The sequence below is a fragment of the Epinephelus moara genome, chromosome 12 (genome assembly GCF_006386435.1).
Source record: "Epinephelus moara isolate mb chromosome 12, YSFRI_EMoa_1.0, whole genome shotgun sequence".
Lineage (NCBI taxonomy): Eukaryota > Metazoa > Chordata > Actinopteri > Perciformes > Serranidae > Epinephelus > Epinephelus moara.
In genome coordinates, this window is record NC_065517.1 from 10800090 (window position 1) to 10815417 (window position 15328).

Below are 15328 nucleotides of genomic sequence, written 5' to 3' on the forward strand. Positions count from 1 at the left end.
TTGTCCCCTGGGACTGTCAACTCTGAAAACTCAGACTGAGAAATAAACATGTACAATAGAAAATAAATGGGGAAGAAAAGTTTAAATTGCACTTGTTTCTCTTTCTACATTCTCTTTGACATTTCACAGGATGTTTCTTCATACTGATTAGTTTTGAGCAAAGTCACTGTATAGGCCTAGCCAAGAAACATGGCTTCCCAGTTGAGTTCTCTGGGGCCAAAGGACACAAATCAACCCTGAAATCTTCTTAAGCGGCTGCATAATTACAGTCACAGCGCACTGAAACATTTCTGCAAAAGGATAATGTTGTAGTTTATCTATGGCCTGACATTTTGTTCTACTTATTTGTGGCTTGCACATGTACATTATACAAGCTCGTGCAGCAGTGATGATTAAGATGACATCAAAACTTTACAAGAAAGTCCATCAACCAAGCAAACTTATTATAGATCAAGACATCAGGATATAATTTTGGGTTGGTTTTTAAAATTATGCATTGGCTCATTAGGATTTTGTTGCACATCACACAATCTGCCACGCATTTGCAATGGCTTTGCTCAAGGTGAGTTGATGATAACAACTCTATTGCAAGACAAGAGTGTCAATGTTGTTTGAAAATGCAAAACCACAGATCATGATTGAAAAAAATAAAATAAAATCATGTCCACTGCTAGTGCTTTTAAAATTCTTACTTTCTGCAAAGTCTTCTGCAAAGGTATGGTAAAGGTTAGAAAAGTCATGTGGTCATGGCAAATGAATTATGGTTATGGTAGTGTTATGCAACTAATACTTGTGGGTAAGGCTAGGAAAGTTATGGTTAACAAAGAACCAAATGTCATAAGCAGTTGTGTGACAGGACATGAGCTTCAGTTTCCTGCATGGAAGATACCCTACACGCCCATCCACCACTGCAGCCTTCACACCCTTGTATCCGTTTACAGTGCAGACAAACAAATAGTAGGCTGGAGGATTCATCACGCAATCTTGCTTCAACAAGCATGAATTTGCAATAGTTGAGACCTTCAAGTCAAATTTAAGCCTCCTTGGGGCAAAAGTGTGGCCGCCAAAGGGTGGAAAAATTGATGACTGAATGACCAACCAACCAACCAACCAACCAACCAACCAACCAACCAACAAAACAAGCTGCAGACCTACTGGTTGCAGCAAATAAAAAAAGACAAAAGATAGCAGTTAACTGTCAGACAACACGATTTGTCTTCTGTATTAGGCACTATTTTTTCCTGTCCAGTACATGCATGCATCATTTTGCATCATTCAATATTTTGTTCTTTGTGGGTACACACTTTGAATCATACAGGAAAAGCAGCCAGTCACATACTGCTATATGGGGAGGCATTTACAGAATGCAAATACATTAAATGCCAATTGTGGGGGGTAAAGAGGCCATAGATAGTGCCAGAACAGATTAGATATAATGAAAATCTTCACAATCAGATAAGACAGTATAATTTTAATCCTTAAAGAAAATTGTCTGCCTAGCTGAAAGTTTGGCCTCTGAGTATATATCCTTAGGTACACACTAAGCCAAGGAAATGTTGGCCACTAGTCCCTTATGGCTTCTCATGCCCTTACTGTCTATTGTGCTCCCTCTCTCTGTCTCTCTGGGGTGTTGCTCAACATTTGCCAGCTGGTTTCTATTAGGGAACTGCCAGGGAGGGGCGGGAGGGGCATGACAGTGGTGGAGACAGTAACTCAGAGCCCATCTGAGCTCTAGCCTTGGGGTACGTCTGCTGACACAAACACACACACATGTGTGAACACAAAGCAGGACCATTGTCAGTCCACACAGACACATCAGACAGCTCTCCAGACTGCCATAACTAACCAAAACACTCCCAAGCTGGCCTCATCTTTTACAGTTTTCACCTTTACATTTGTTTACAGTATCATCAGCCTGATTACATGCACATGCAGTAGGTAGAAAAGGTCAGAGACTAAAAATAACTGTGCTAGCATGCAATGTTTGTTTGCCAAAAAGAGATAAAACTTACTGTCGGCACAGCCTGTTGCTGTTCCCCAAGCCTGGCGGCAGAAGCTGGATAGGCAATCCCTGATAGGATGCAGAGAAGGCAGAGGCAGGACAGAGATTTAGCAGCCATATTTGTGTGTTTGCCAGTAGAGCACTGATCCCCCCTCTCTGTCTGTGTCTCTGTCAGTGTCTCCTGGCTGGAGGAAAGTCTCTGGGCAGCTCCTCTTGCTCGGCTGCTCCTGCTGGCTTCACTTTTCCACCGCTCCGACCTCCAGATGCAGCACTGTGCCTAGTCCCGGCCCGGCCAGAGTCCTGTAAAACAAACTTGTGTGGACTTCCTCTCTCTCTCTCACTCCCTCCCTGCCCTGATTCCTCTCCCCTAGCGGACTTGCCTCTCCCCTGAGCCTGTGCCTAAATCACATACAGATGGGAAGGCTGGAAACTGAGAGAAAGAGTGAGAGGGGGAGAGAGAAAGAGAGAAAGAACGACAGACAGAGAGGCAAATGAGCAACAGAGGGCTTCTGTCTCTAGAGTAGAAGGCAGGCTCAAGGCAGACAGTGCACCCATCCAAACTGCATATCTCCCCCCTGACTCAGAGTCAGATTGAGTGTTAGCTCTCCGTCTCCATTTGCAGGTCCAAGGCACCCTTTCACCTTGGGCTCAACAGGCAGCACCCCTCCCTCTGCACTCCCCCTCCCCTTCCCCTCTGTTCGGCCAGGGTGGGCAGAGGGTCTAAAGCTTCAACACCCACTCTGCACTCCGCAGGCAGAAAAGAAACAGCTGCTCTGATATCCCGGCCCAGCTCCACCTCACAGCCCGTAGACATGAGCTTTCTGTTTGTTTTCCAAGGTCAGACCATCAAAGGTGCTAAATTTATAGATATTGTGCGAGGCTCTTAACAGGAAGAGCCAGAGCGTGACACTTCCAGCACAAAGGATGTATTGTCAGAGGCTAAAAACAGTAGTTCCCCAGGATCTGAATTGCTGGATACTGTAAAGGCCACATGCTTGAGATGAATGACTCTACCACTGATCCAAAGACAGTTGCGACTTCACTACAAAGACCATGTTGTAAGCAGTTCCAAATATGTCCCAAGTTATGTCGTGCTAGCCCATAGGCACACGTGGAAGTTATATGTCTCAAATGACTAATAAACAGGTTGTCACATTCCAGTTATGTATGGCAGAGATGTCACAGAAGAGCAAAACAAGGCCTCAGGCAGCTCTATATTTACTATTCTTAACAGAACCAGGGTTATAAAGAAGTGACATATGAATTCTCCTCACCTTTTGTGGAAGGTAGCATCAAATAAAATGTGACTGCAGCTACTTTTCCAGTTTTCAAAGGAAGATAAAAACATTTCTGTATTGGTGGAAAAAGTATCTTAGCTTCAAGCCTCTGGGGTGGCGTTTCCCATGAAAGAGGTTTACTGACATCTGAGAGCTGGGGTTGACAGGAGATTTGCTATAAAGTGACTGGAGCACATCATAACCCAGTGTATCCTCTGAACATTTTCCACCTTTTGTCAACAAGCCCACATAGACTTGGTTATCTACTCTTTATTTACAACACCCCGAATAGATCATTTTCCAATGACTTCCAAAACAACATTTATTATCGACCCTAAAATGAAATTTATTACTGTCCTTATGATCACAGGTTTAAAGACATCCTTAACGTAATGAAATGGTCGATATTACACTATAAAACTTTGTGATTAAGTTTGGGCAACAAAACTAGACAGATAGGTTTAGAAAAAAACATTATGGTTTAGCTTTAAATAAGTACTGAGGTAACATACGTCAGTAGCGTAGTATGCTACACTACGTTCCTATTAAAAGACGTCAACGTTGACTTTGGGGTATTTACACCAGTCTCCTCGGTGAAAGTCCTGTGTTTGCTGGATTCTTACATTCTTCAACTGTAAAAATGCAAAGCCTACACACTGATTTAAAAAAATGTTTTTTAACACTTTGTCAACTAAAATGTGTGTCATATGTCTGTGGCCTTTTGATCTGAAAACATTACTAACAATGGCCAAAGTAGTCTTGGGTCTTCCTAGCTAGGCTACGTGTGGAATTCAAATCCAAAAAGGGAAAAGTCCCAGGGGTAAAGAGCAAATTTAATTGTGCGTGGACAAATTTGTTTGCTTTCATCAGCAACGCTACAAAATTAAAGTACCAAATAATCAAAAATAGCCGACTGCAGAATAGCCACCTTGTGCTAAAACATATCAATGAATGCTCATTTAGATCCATTAGTAATGTTGATAGCCTAAATTCAACTTAAAAGGTTGTTACCTTTATTATGAGGCTCTGTCTGCAGCTCCAGACAGATTTTTTTTTCCTCTTTTTTGACCAAAAACGTCTCTTTTGATAGTAAAGGTTGCCAACCCCTGCACTAGACGTTTCTTTTTGTTCAAGGTATTTCAGCAGTCTGTAGTCAAGTTTCCATCCAAATGTGATGAAAATCTTAACTGAGTTTCCAGAAAACTGGCAAAAGAAAATAAGAGTCCATCCATCCATACTTTTCTGTCAATATTGTTACTGTTATGTGAGTTGGGTGCGTTAAGCCAAACGACTGAGCTTATTCTCTAACTGGGTGCCATTTTCAACTATTGCAGAAGGAGAGAGCACAAAAAGATGGGGGTTAGTAAATGGGGTTAGTAAAAGAGCACCAGTCAATCTTCAAACTAGAACTTTGATTCTTTGCACGAACCAGATATTACCCGGAATTTCTCAACCATACTCTGCTCCTGTGTTTCTGTCTTGGGTTGGGCTTGGACAGAATCTAGTGGGTTTATGTAGCGTCTGACCTTATTTTTGGGCTCAATTGAAGTTCTACCTCAAACATTGGAGAACCATGTAAAAAAAAGATGGAAAGATGACATGACTGCAAATCTAATGTCCTAATGTGAAAAATGGTACAGTCTCCTTGTCAGTCCACACTGATCTGATGTTTTCGTCTGCCAAAATGTGTCACGTCTTCAGTGGAACAGATACTTTTGTGACGTTGAGTCAGATGCTTCATGTACATCACATATGCATGTTCATTTCCATCGCACTTTGCCGGCTACCAGTCCACACTCCATATTCGGTCTGGATGGCAAACCTCCAGTTCCCAACCCAAGTCCCTATGGACTGAGCTACTGTGGGCCCAAAATGTGTCTTAAAACAGGTGGAGGGAAGTGGACTTATTGGCAGCCCCTGCACACTCGGTATTTTTTTTGTTTGTCCTACATTATACAATGGAAAGGAGAGGGTTAGTTTGCAGTAGGTGTCTTTCTTTTACTGGAGAAGTTGTGGCGGTGGCAACTCATAGTAACTGGTAGTCCCGTAACCTCAGTACTCTTTACCTTACCCTTGGATTTGAATGACATCCCAAACTAATGTAAGGAGTAGTAAAACCACAGAGGGCACCAAGTACCGGCTAGCACTGGTGACCCACAACTGGTTGACTGCCTGTCAGTCTGTACCAAATATTCATGACCACTGGATGACCTATGTCTTCTTTCTTAGCTAAAATTAATTTTACCTTGATGCTCAACATCAAAAAATAAAATGATCAAAGGAGGAACACAACAGATTTTTTCCCTCATAACTCAAAAAGTTACAATTTAAAGTTTAAAGTTAACAGTTTCACCCTGCTTTTAGCCAATGAAAGCACTACCCTGTTTTGTTTTGTCTCTACCCTTATATTACCTGCCTACTGTTTAAAACCACTGTGGAACCAAAACAGAGTTAATTGCTCTCTTGGGAGCAACTCTAGACTCCAGTTGTGCACTTCTGAGTCCAATTTCATCCTTTATGTAACGCTTTCATGCAAAGTAAATGACAAACAGGCGGCACTAACCACCAGAAAGCTGTTGTGAGGCTTTGCTGAGCCACAATCTGTTTACTTCACCAGCTCACTGAGACGGAGAGGACTTTTCCTTCTCCATGTTTGGCCCCACTGCACATTGGTATTCTCAGCACAAGCACAGTGTAAACACCAGGAATCACTCGCAGGCCAGGGTCGTATTCAGTGATCTAGGAGGTTTCACAGCTGCAGCACTGTATTCTTAACTTCTTAACTACAAAAGGGATGAGTTTGTCCCGGGTGGTCTTCTTTGCCAACCTACTCAGCTAAGGCCATTCATGTGATCAAAGGGCACTGCTAGGTTTGGTAGCAGATTGATACACCAGGCATGGCACAGTACAACGCTGCCCTCTGAGCCAAAAGCAACAGGGAGGAATCCATCCGCAGCGCTGCAGTGTAAGTGTCACAAGATCTGACTCAATACAATACAACAAGGCTTTGCCACAATTACAGTGTATCAATGATATGTCATTTTCTGCTGTTTGCCTGCATATGAAAGGGTTCGCAGGGTAAAGGGATAGTTCTGATTTTTTAAAGTCGGGTTGTATGAGGTCAGTGTATTATCTACAGTAGATGTCAGTCGGCACGCTCACAGTTTGGAGAAGCTGTTACGAGTGTCAGCATGGAAGCTGAGCAATGTACTGCTGTGGACAGGGGCAGAAACAAAACGGATTTTAGCCACCTTTAAAAAAATCCATATCAGTTTAAGTGTATGCTTTATTTAGTGTATTTTCAGTGCTTTACCTCAATGTCAGACAGCCCTTCCCAGTGGGGACCTGAAACTGTTACCTAAGCCACCAAAGTCCTTTGACAAAAACAGTAATTTTACCTTGCAGAACACAGGAGTTGCTTTTTTTACTGCTGCTTTGATGAGTTAGTTTAAGTTATTGTGTTATTTTTGTGTTTTCAACAAAGTCACACAATAAGACAAACATACTGTACATGATAATACACTGACTATGGATAAGTACCTCATACAGCTCCACTTAAAAAAATCGGATCAATCCTTTTATTATATCCACTCATCAAATCATCAAAGTAATTGCTTAAGTTTAAGTACACACTGACATCCCTAAAAAACAGTCCGATCTAAACAAATTTCCAGGTTAGCCAACTTATGTGGAGAGAAATCAGAGGTGAACGGTAAAACTGTCCATTATGAACATCCATCGCAGCTAACAGTCCAACTTCCAAGGAACCACTCTTTCCCCCCCATAGGAAAACTAGAAAATGAATCACATATTCAAACTTATTTTGAAAGCAGATGACTCCTAACTCATGCATACTTAGGTTCACCTCCAAATCAGAACAGCAGGGGAGAGACATGGCAGCCTCTCCTGAGAGGGCCAGGAGGTCAGAGAGTACAGCAGGTCACCCCTCTCCTCTTGGCCTGTGGTGTCTCCTTACACTGCCCACACATACCAGAGAAAACTATAACCTCTATCATGACAAACACCAAATCACTTTAACGATAGTTCAAAAAGTTGCATTTCCAATAGCACAACTTTCAAAAGATAAATCAGATTGACATTAGATAGGAAGTATTATCTGTGGAAATGGAATGATTTGCAATAACATTTGCGCCTTAGAGATTTAGCTGACACGCCCATCAGGATTGACGTGAATGAGAGCAAAAGTAAAGTGTGCTTCAATTCCTAGTATATCACTTAAGAAGAACAGGTCAGAGTTTAATGTCCTGCAAAACATAGGCTGTTCTCATTCACTGTTCATACTTATATCTACGAAAAGTAATGCACTATATATCATAACAGCATAATTGTGAGCCAGGAGGCAGTGAATGGATCAAACAAACACAGGACTTTGACCCAGGAGACAGCTGTTTGTGTCTCTTGTGAAACCATAAGTCAATGTTGAGTTATTTTAAGTTACGTATGTCCGTAACATCACGTCACAACGTATCCACATACAACAGTTGGTATGATATCTAATGAAGTAGTGCCCCATGAATAATGTTACATACTTAACGTAAAATTACACTGGTTAGGTTTAGGCAAGTAAAGTTACTTTGGTTAGGTTTAATAAAAGACATGTGGTGACAACATACTTTAAAATAACAGAGTTCACTTGGTTTCACAGAGTTCCGAACACCGGTCTTCTATGGGAAAGGCCTTTGTTGTTTGACCCATCGTTCACCCCACCCCGCCTGCCTACACGGACCTTTGGTATTCATACTACTTTTTCTTTCACTCATGTTAGCACTTTGGTTACATGATAGCAGCCTTCCTGATAACGTGGTATATGTACGAATTGAGATGCATTACTTTTTGTAGGTTTACATGTAAACCGTGCATGAGAACAGCCTGCAAGTCATCATGTAACATCATGTAGTCAAGTTACGTCTCAACTTTAAGTTAACTCAAGTTAGCTACATGTAGCTACTTGCTAACGTCAGGAAAACACCCTGCTGATGTTGTTAATATATCCCTGATTTATTCATATTTCTGCCTGAACATGTCTGCCTGTGAGAGTAAATACAGGCATATTCAGGCATACAGTATGAGAAAAAGAAAGTGTTTTTTGAGCATTAAAGCATTTAAATATGTTCAAGAAGAAAACGAAATTCAAGTATGAACCTGAAATTTAACATTATAGGTCCCCTTTAAGGCCTTTAACAGTGGTAAACAATGTTTTGAGATTGAAGTATCCTTTTCCTGTGGTACTAAATGTTTGAGATTTACAACTACATGATTAAAAGCAAATATCAAATTCAGGTAAACATCCAGTGGAATAAACATTTAGATACACGTCCTGTGTAGCTTCCTCTGTAATTCCTCAAATCGTTTTAACGACATGTACAACTGCCATGAGTGTTTTCTAGTTGCAGCTCTCCCGTTACTCTTACTATCCACTTTACACACTGTTTCACAATTTCTGTGTGTGTGTGAGCCGACTCTTCGGGGAGAAGTGTATCTCAGTCTTGGCAGTGAGCATTGATTAGAAACAGATGGAGGGAGGAGGGGGTGTGAGAGAGAGCGATTTGAAAAATGTAGAGCAGAGGTCTGACTCGGTGGGAAAATGGAATGATTCAATCACCGCTCACGTAAGCTGTCCATGCCGAAAACTGAAACTACCCGACAGATTAAAGTGCACAAATCACTTGCGTAGATGCTGGCAGTGCCTGCGTGATTCGCTGTGCATTTCCCCAAATGTAAGTTTATCCTATCATCTGCTCTGAGTCCAGGCTCTGCACGAGACAGCTGATGGAAAAACAGGAACCTGAGGCCAAATAATTAAATGGATGAACCTCAGATGGCTCGATTCCACAGATATCAAGGGAACAGATTAGTTGAAAATTAGAGCAAATTAAACTCTAATATTTAAATGGAATTTTAATTTTAGATTTAACGCCATCAGTCTGAGTGCCTGACCTACTGGCAAGCATTACTGAAACCCCCACGACTTTATTCTAAAAGTTTAGCAATTTCATCCCAAGTTTTTAAGATAGCACATATGTCAGACTGAATTTAGGATAAAGTAATTAAGCACAAACAGATGGAATACCAATGTAATGGTGCTGCCATAGAAACACATCTTGGCTAAATATATTCCTCAGTCAGAGCATCATATAACTTCAGTGGACTAATAGCAGCAAATGTGATTTTGTCACATGTTGTGGAAAATCATTTGAACTTTTTACCAACTATTAGCTTTTAGCTTTAGAATGACAATTAGCTTTATTGGCAATGGGCAAGCATGTTTACACGTAGCAATCTGACTCTGGATTCTAGTGGCACTTTAAGTGTTGTTTACACCAAAAAGGCAACTTCTAGGGCTGAAAAAATGAAGCCAATGCACAAACTACAGTTCCTCTAATGGCCACTCGAGGCTTGCTCCAGAAGCAAGTCAATTCCCATAGACCCTCATGTTAAAGTGCCCAACTTTACAGCCGGAATAAACATGTTTACAGCCTGGTACAAAAAACAATTTCATCTGTACAGCTAATTTCTCATTCATCACAACTGTATGGGAGTGAATTATTAAATAATGCACCCATTTCAATTTTATTAAGGCTTAAAGTTGTGCATATTTAAGGGCGTGGCTGCCTTGAGTGACAGGATGTCAGCAAAGCTTCAACTCAGACTCTAAAGCAGGTCCACCCCTCGCTCCTTGCCGGCTCCACCCCTTAAATATGATAAATATTCACACTTTGGGTCACTTTTGGTTCCAAAAATTGAAGATGGTAAAGTTGAGGCTTCAAAACAGGACTTCACAAACCAATGAGAAACATCATGGTCACTATGACCAATATTTTTCACACAGTGTATGGTTAACATACACTTCCATACTTGCCCTGTGGACATTTCTGGTGAACGAACAAGAATGTATTTCCATTCACTGTCTCTCAGCAAATGGCATTCTGGGTACTCTTGAGGTCTAATGACAAATGCATGTCCTTCTTCATCGTAGATTTACAAAGCTGAACTTGTTACATGGTGGATTGGGTCACGTTTATGATGCCTCCGTTTTTTCAACCGGCTACTATTGCTCGGCATGTTACTATGGCAACCAGGTAACAGATACAGCAGATATAGGTATATGCTAACAGTGTGAAATGTTTTTTTTTTTCCAACTTTGTGGCAGATAAAAGAAGAAAACAGGGTGTTAAAGGGATTAAAGTAAGTGTCTTTAAAACAGGGATTTTATTTTCGAAGGGTTAGATTATACATTTCAAAACCAACCTGGTGAAATTACATTTATGATAGTATGTCATAACCCAGCTGTTGATTCAGAATGTGAACATTCATACAATATCTGCCGCCCACACAGGCTGAGTTACAGCAGCACACTGCTGTCTCTCTACACAATCTACTGTAGCTGTGATATACATTAAAGCCAAACGTCTAAATACAGCTGCTCTGGGACTCAGAGGACTCACTAACATCTTGTGCATTCAGTGACATAGATTAAGTGCAGCACATTTCACAGCTTGAATCAGAACGCCATCTGTTTTGGACCTGGACCCAGTTTTCTCATCATTTCTTACCATACTGATGAAAACCACCTTGTTCCAGTATAGCTTCATATGTTGGCTTGTGCAGTCCAATAGGGCAGATGGGCTAATCCCCAATTCACCATCCATATTTATTATGGATGGTTTATCCATAACATGACAGCTTTCATTTATTTATTTTGCACTGCTTAATGTGGTGGTACATGCAAATACACAAGTCAGCAAACACCAACTAAGAAAGTTAAGGTATAATTAAAACTGCCCAAGACAGACATAGCTTTCAGAGCCAGATAAGAGGGTTGGTGCTTGAGTGGTGCTTTTAGGGGTTGATTTTTGGACTGTCCAGCAGCCCTACACAACTGCACAGGAGAGCTGACATTGTGACTCGGCTGCGGCACTAGAGGAAAGGTCAGGGTGTCGCCAAAATCATCAGAAATGATTCTCTATGGGACCATTCATGCCCTTCCCAACTTCTACTGGAAATTTGGTCTGTGAAAGTCCCTCTCCACACCTCATTTTACAGTATGTAAAAATACTTGGCTATGGTTAAGATTTTGTTTCACATGGTTTTCCCACATAAAGAGTAAAAAAACAAAACCCTGGGAAGGGGATGGAAGCATAACTACTCCTTTGTTTTTTCTTAAATTTTGGATCCGGCCTCCACCTCACCCACCACTGCTGCTTGTGCTAGGTTTTGCTTTCACTTTCTGCTTTTTCCAGCATTGGCAGAGAGACAGGGAGAGGTCAATTTACAATAAAAAACTGGATTTTCTCAGAGATTCAAGTAGTAAATTTACAGGATAAAACTCTCAAATGTACCACCAGAAAGTCAGGTGAGGTAGTATAGAGGGACAAAATCCACATAGGGAGGAGTACCTCCTAAAAAATAAAAATAATAAATCAGTACAGGTGAAAGTGAAGTCAGTAAGTACTTCACTTTACTTAACACATACAATGATAGCTTATGATACTGCATGCAGTGTTATAACATTCTATGAGTCCTTACTACAGTTGATTGGTGTATAGGTGAGTTTAAGTACACATAATACATCATAAGCTCCATCAGTCAACCTGTAGTTTATAACTAGTTAAGAGCATCCATTATAAGTCCATCCATTATATTATAAGTTGATATAGTGCATCAGGAAGCATTATGCGTGTTCCCGAGTGTAGTCATAGAGCATTATAAATGCATTATAATTCACCATAAACCCTACCCCTAACCCTCATAACGCATTATAGATGTGGCCTCATAGAAAGTGTTACCAAGTCATTCATAAGGCATCTTTGCCCTTAAGATAGGTGAAAAACTGTTCGGAGGACTTTTAAGAAGCTTAAAAGTTTTTCAAGGAGAAAATGGTAAAAAGACAAAGAGGAGAAATATTCTCTAAACACTAACTGGCAGTAAGTTCATGAAACACTGCAGATTACATTGTGCAGAGGTAATGTTTGTGGGTGCTCTCATTAGAGATGTGCTCGCATCTACCACCCAATGCAATAATAATGAAAGTGATCACAACACTAAGATATTTGGAAACAGGAAAAACTGTGCAGCAGTAATGACTTGAGTCTGTCGCAACCTTTTATCAGCAGAGGTCACACAAACAATTACAGTGCTTTCACATTCTCATATTGTGAAGCAGTTCATTTTTCTTCCCGCAAGTTGCCGGCTCAACCTTTTAAAAGAATGTATCATACCTAGCAACAGGGTTGATAACACCTCCTCACTAGGGTAAAAGTTCCTGTCCCTTACTTGCTCAGAGTTGCCCTGAGAATTTTTCTGAATCACTCCTCAGCTAGGACTCCTTGCTAGTAATGTTTAGGCTAAGACAAGAGCACTCTAGTGTTCTCAAATGTTTGTGAATACAGCCCCAGGGCAGCTGCTTTGTAGCTGACCCTGACCTTTGACCTCAGCTTTTTGTGTTTCTCAACTTATTATAATCTAAAGTAAATGTCAGAACATCTAACAGCTTCAGAGAACATTCACAACATTTTTTTTAGCAGTTCAGAAATCATCCCTTTAAGAAATTAATATTCAGTGTGTTACTGTATGTGTGACGTGTTAAAATGTTTTTATACAACAACCTCATCTACATTACAATTACACCAAGACTCCTGGCACTTAGGATAGGTATACTGAAGAATATATAACTGTTTTCCCTCGCTTATTTAGAAGTTATGACACAGATTTGTAATCTTATTTTTAAGTGTTTATTGATCAGCTAATTGTTTGATTAGATTTTGCCGAATTAGATCAAATAGGATCAGATTAAGTGTCAATTTAGAGTCTCCAATTAACCTGCATGCTTTTTGGACTGTCAACCCCCCACAGACGGCATTCAGGTGGTGCAGGCTGCACCAAGATAACACCTGGGGGTAATGTCTCTGAAGTAGATCCACATGGCTGGACAGAGGTAACACCTGGTGGTGCTGAAGGTGTTCCAGGGCTTTCACTTGTGCTGTTAAATGGAGACAGGTGCATGTATTCATTATTCATTATTTTTTTAACTAAAAAAAAATAAATAACTTGCTAGATATCATAAACCCTTTTAATAGCACTGATGTGTGTAAAATTCCAAAAACCACACAAGTATAAGGAGGGATTTACAGTAACAGCGTACTGGTAAAATTAGCATGCTTAGCTAGCTAGCATAATGCTAGTTTTACTTACAGAGTGAAAGAGCAGCATACCATGAGCTGATTAAATTATTTTGCAGAGTTTCAGATTAGCAAAAGTTCCATTCAGGACTGACACATGCACTTTGTTTGAGCCAGTCCAGGAAGCCTCTATATGAGCATTTATAAATCCACTACATTAAAATGGGAGAGCGGTTGTTTGAAGAAATAAAGCGTTCTATTTCTGTATGAATATAACGAGCAGCGATGTTAAATTACTGTCACTGCACTTGCAACTCTGCTGCTCCGTTTCCTCAAAGTGCCCGCAGTACATTCTGCCTCTCTGAGAGTGTGGTGCTCTGAATAACTGAATGGTACAGTGCTCTTAAAACAGATAGGTTACTGTAGACATTAAGCTAGTTAGCCTATTCTTGAAACTTTAACTTTTGTGTTTTGGAAAGGCAAAAAATACATTTAAAAATACTATTACATTATACTAAAAACTTATTGTTTGTATGATGAATATTGTTTTAACTGTGTCCCTTTTTTGGTGCTTTTTGTGCTATCTACACTATCTAACTAAAATCTGCCTACTTTCAGGATATAGCTCATTTGTAGCTAGATATCTTAAATAGAAGTCATATTAATTTCTTATAACCCCAGTTTCAGATATCTACAAGTGATGATAACATACATATCCCAAAATATAATTACATTTCTTAAAATTGTGAAATTCTGACAAAACAGAACCACACTGCAGATAATATCTTGAATTTGAGTTTGGACTTGTCATAATTTAATTGGAGATATCTGAAACAAAGAAAGTGTTAGAGGTATCTTAACATAAATATTCCATGCTACTTGAAAGTTAATTTGTACCAGTCAGAATTTTATTGAGCATTCCTAAATTTGAATTGAAATGTAATTAGACATATTTTAAATTCATATTTTTACTACGCATAAATGAACTGCAGATCATGTGAACCCTTAGCTTGCCATGTCCCTGTACAGTCTGATATGTGTATATAAAGCCGTCGGAAAAAATCTCCCATTTCAGTCCACTTGCAGACTGCAGATTGCAGACACTGTCTCAGAGTTTTTGTGGAGGGTGCCCCTTGTAGTAAATGGATGGCTGAGGACTAGACTGAGGGTAATCCTCTCATTGGGATCAATCTGAAGCATCGCCTTCAGCAGGTCAATGCACTCCCTCTTCTCGTCAGGGCCCCGCATGTTCAGGTTCTCCGGGGGAAACTAATGTGGCAAACAAATGGCAAATCCAAAGTAAAATTTCTGATTCATAAATAAAGAATTGATTAAAGTCCATCTTTACCAACTACAGCACAATCTACATGAACACCTACCATCTCCAAAACACACAGACTGCTGAATGTCAAGGGCTGATATCTGCAGGGTGGTGTGGCACTTTGACAATACTCCTTAGGTGTCTGAAAGAAGGTTAAGTGTATTTCTTCTTAATCACAGTAACTGATTAAATTGTAGAAAATGTTGTAAAGTATAATCTTAACTAGGGAAGAGAATGTTATGGATGAGATGAATCTTTGTTTGTCGTACCTTAAGTCTCCAGTGGCCTGAGGCTTCTTTTACAAAGTAAGTTTTGACTTCGTCCCAGCAGTCAGTAGATGGTCTGGGGGTACACCCCGGAATGCCACTATCCATCGCATCTGGAGACAAAACACAACGTCATAGATAATTATGCAACAATATGGTACTTATCTCTTTATGACTGGAAGTGTTCCCACAGTCCAAAAAATATTTATTATGAACTCTGTATGTTGCATAGCATCTTAAAAGTAGAAATTACATTATGACAGATATGCTGCTACAACAGCAAGCCAAATGTTGCTCCATGCAATATCGTATTACCTAAAAGT

The 15328-nt window shown here is 40.2% G+C and overlaps 1 protein-coding gene across 1 annotated transcript in view; it reads right to left on the minus strand.

The window, feature by feature from the left end:
* The window catches only part of lama4 (laminin, alpha 4), a 41477-nt gene extending 38840 nt beyond the window's left edge, over positions 1-2637 (minus strand). The window contains exon 1 of the mRNA XM_050057686.1: positions 2013-2637. Coding sequence (XP_049913643.1) covers positions 2013-2120 — 108 coding nt within the window. The 5' untranslated portion in view covers positions 2121-2637. The remainder of the gene's footprint in view (positions 1-2012) is intronic.
* Positions 2638-15328: the final 12691 nt, after the last annotated feature.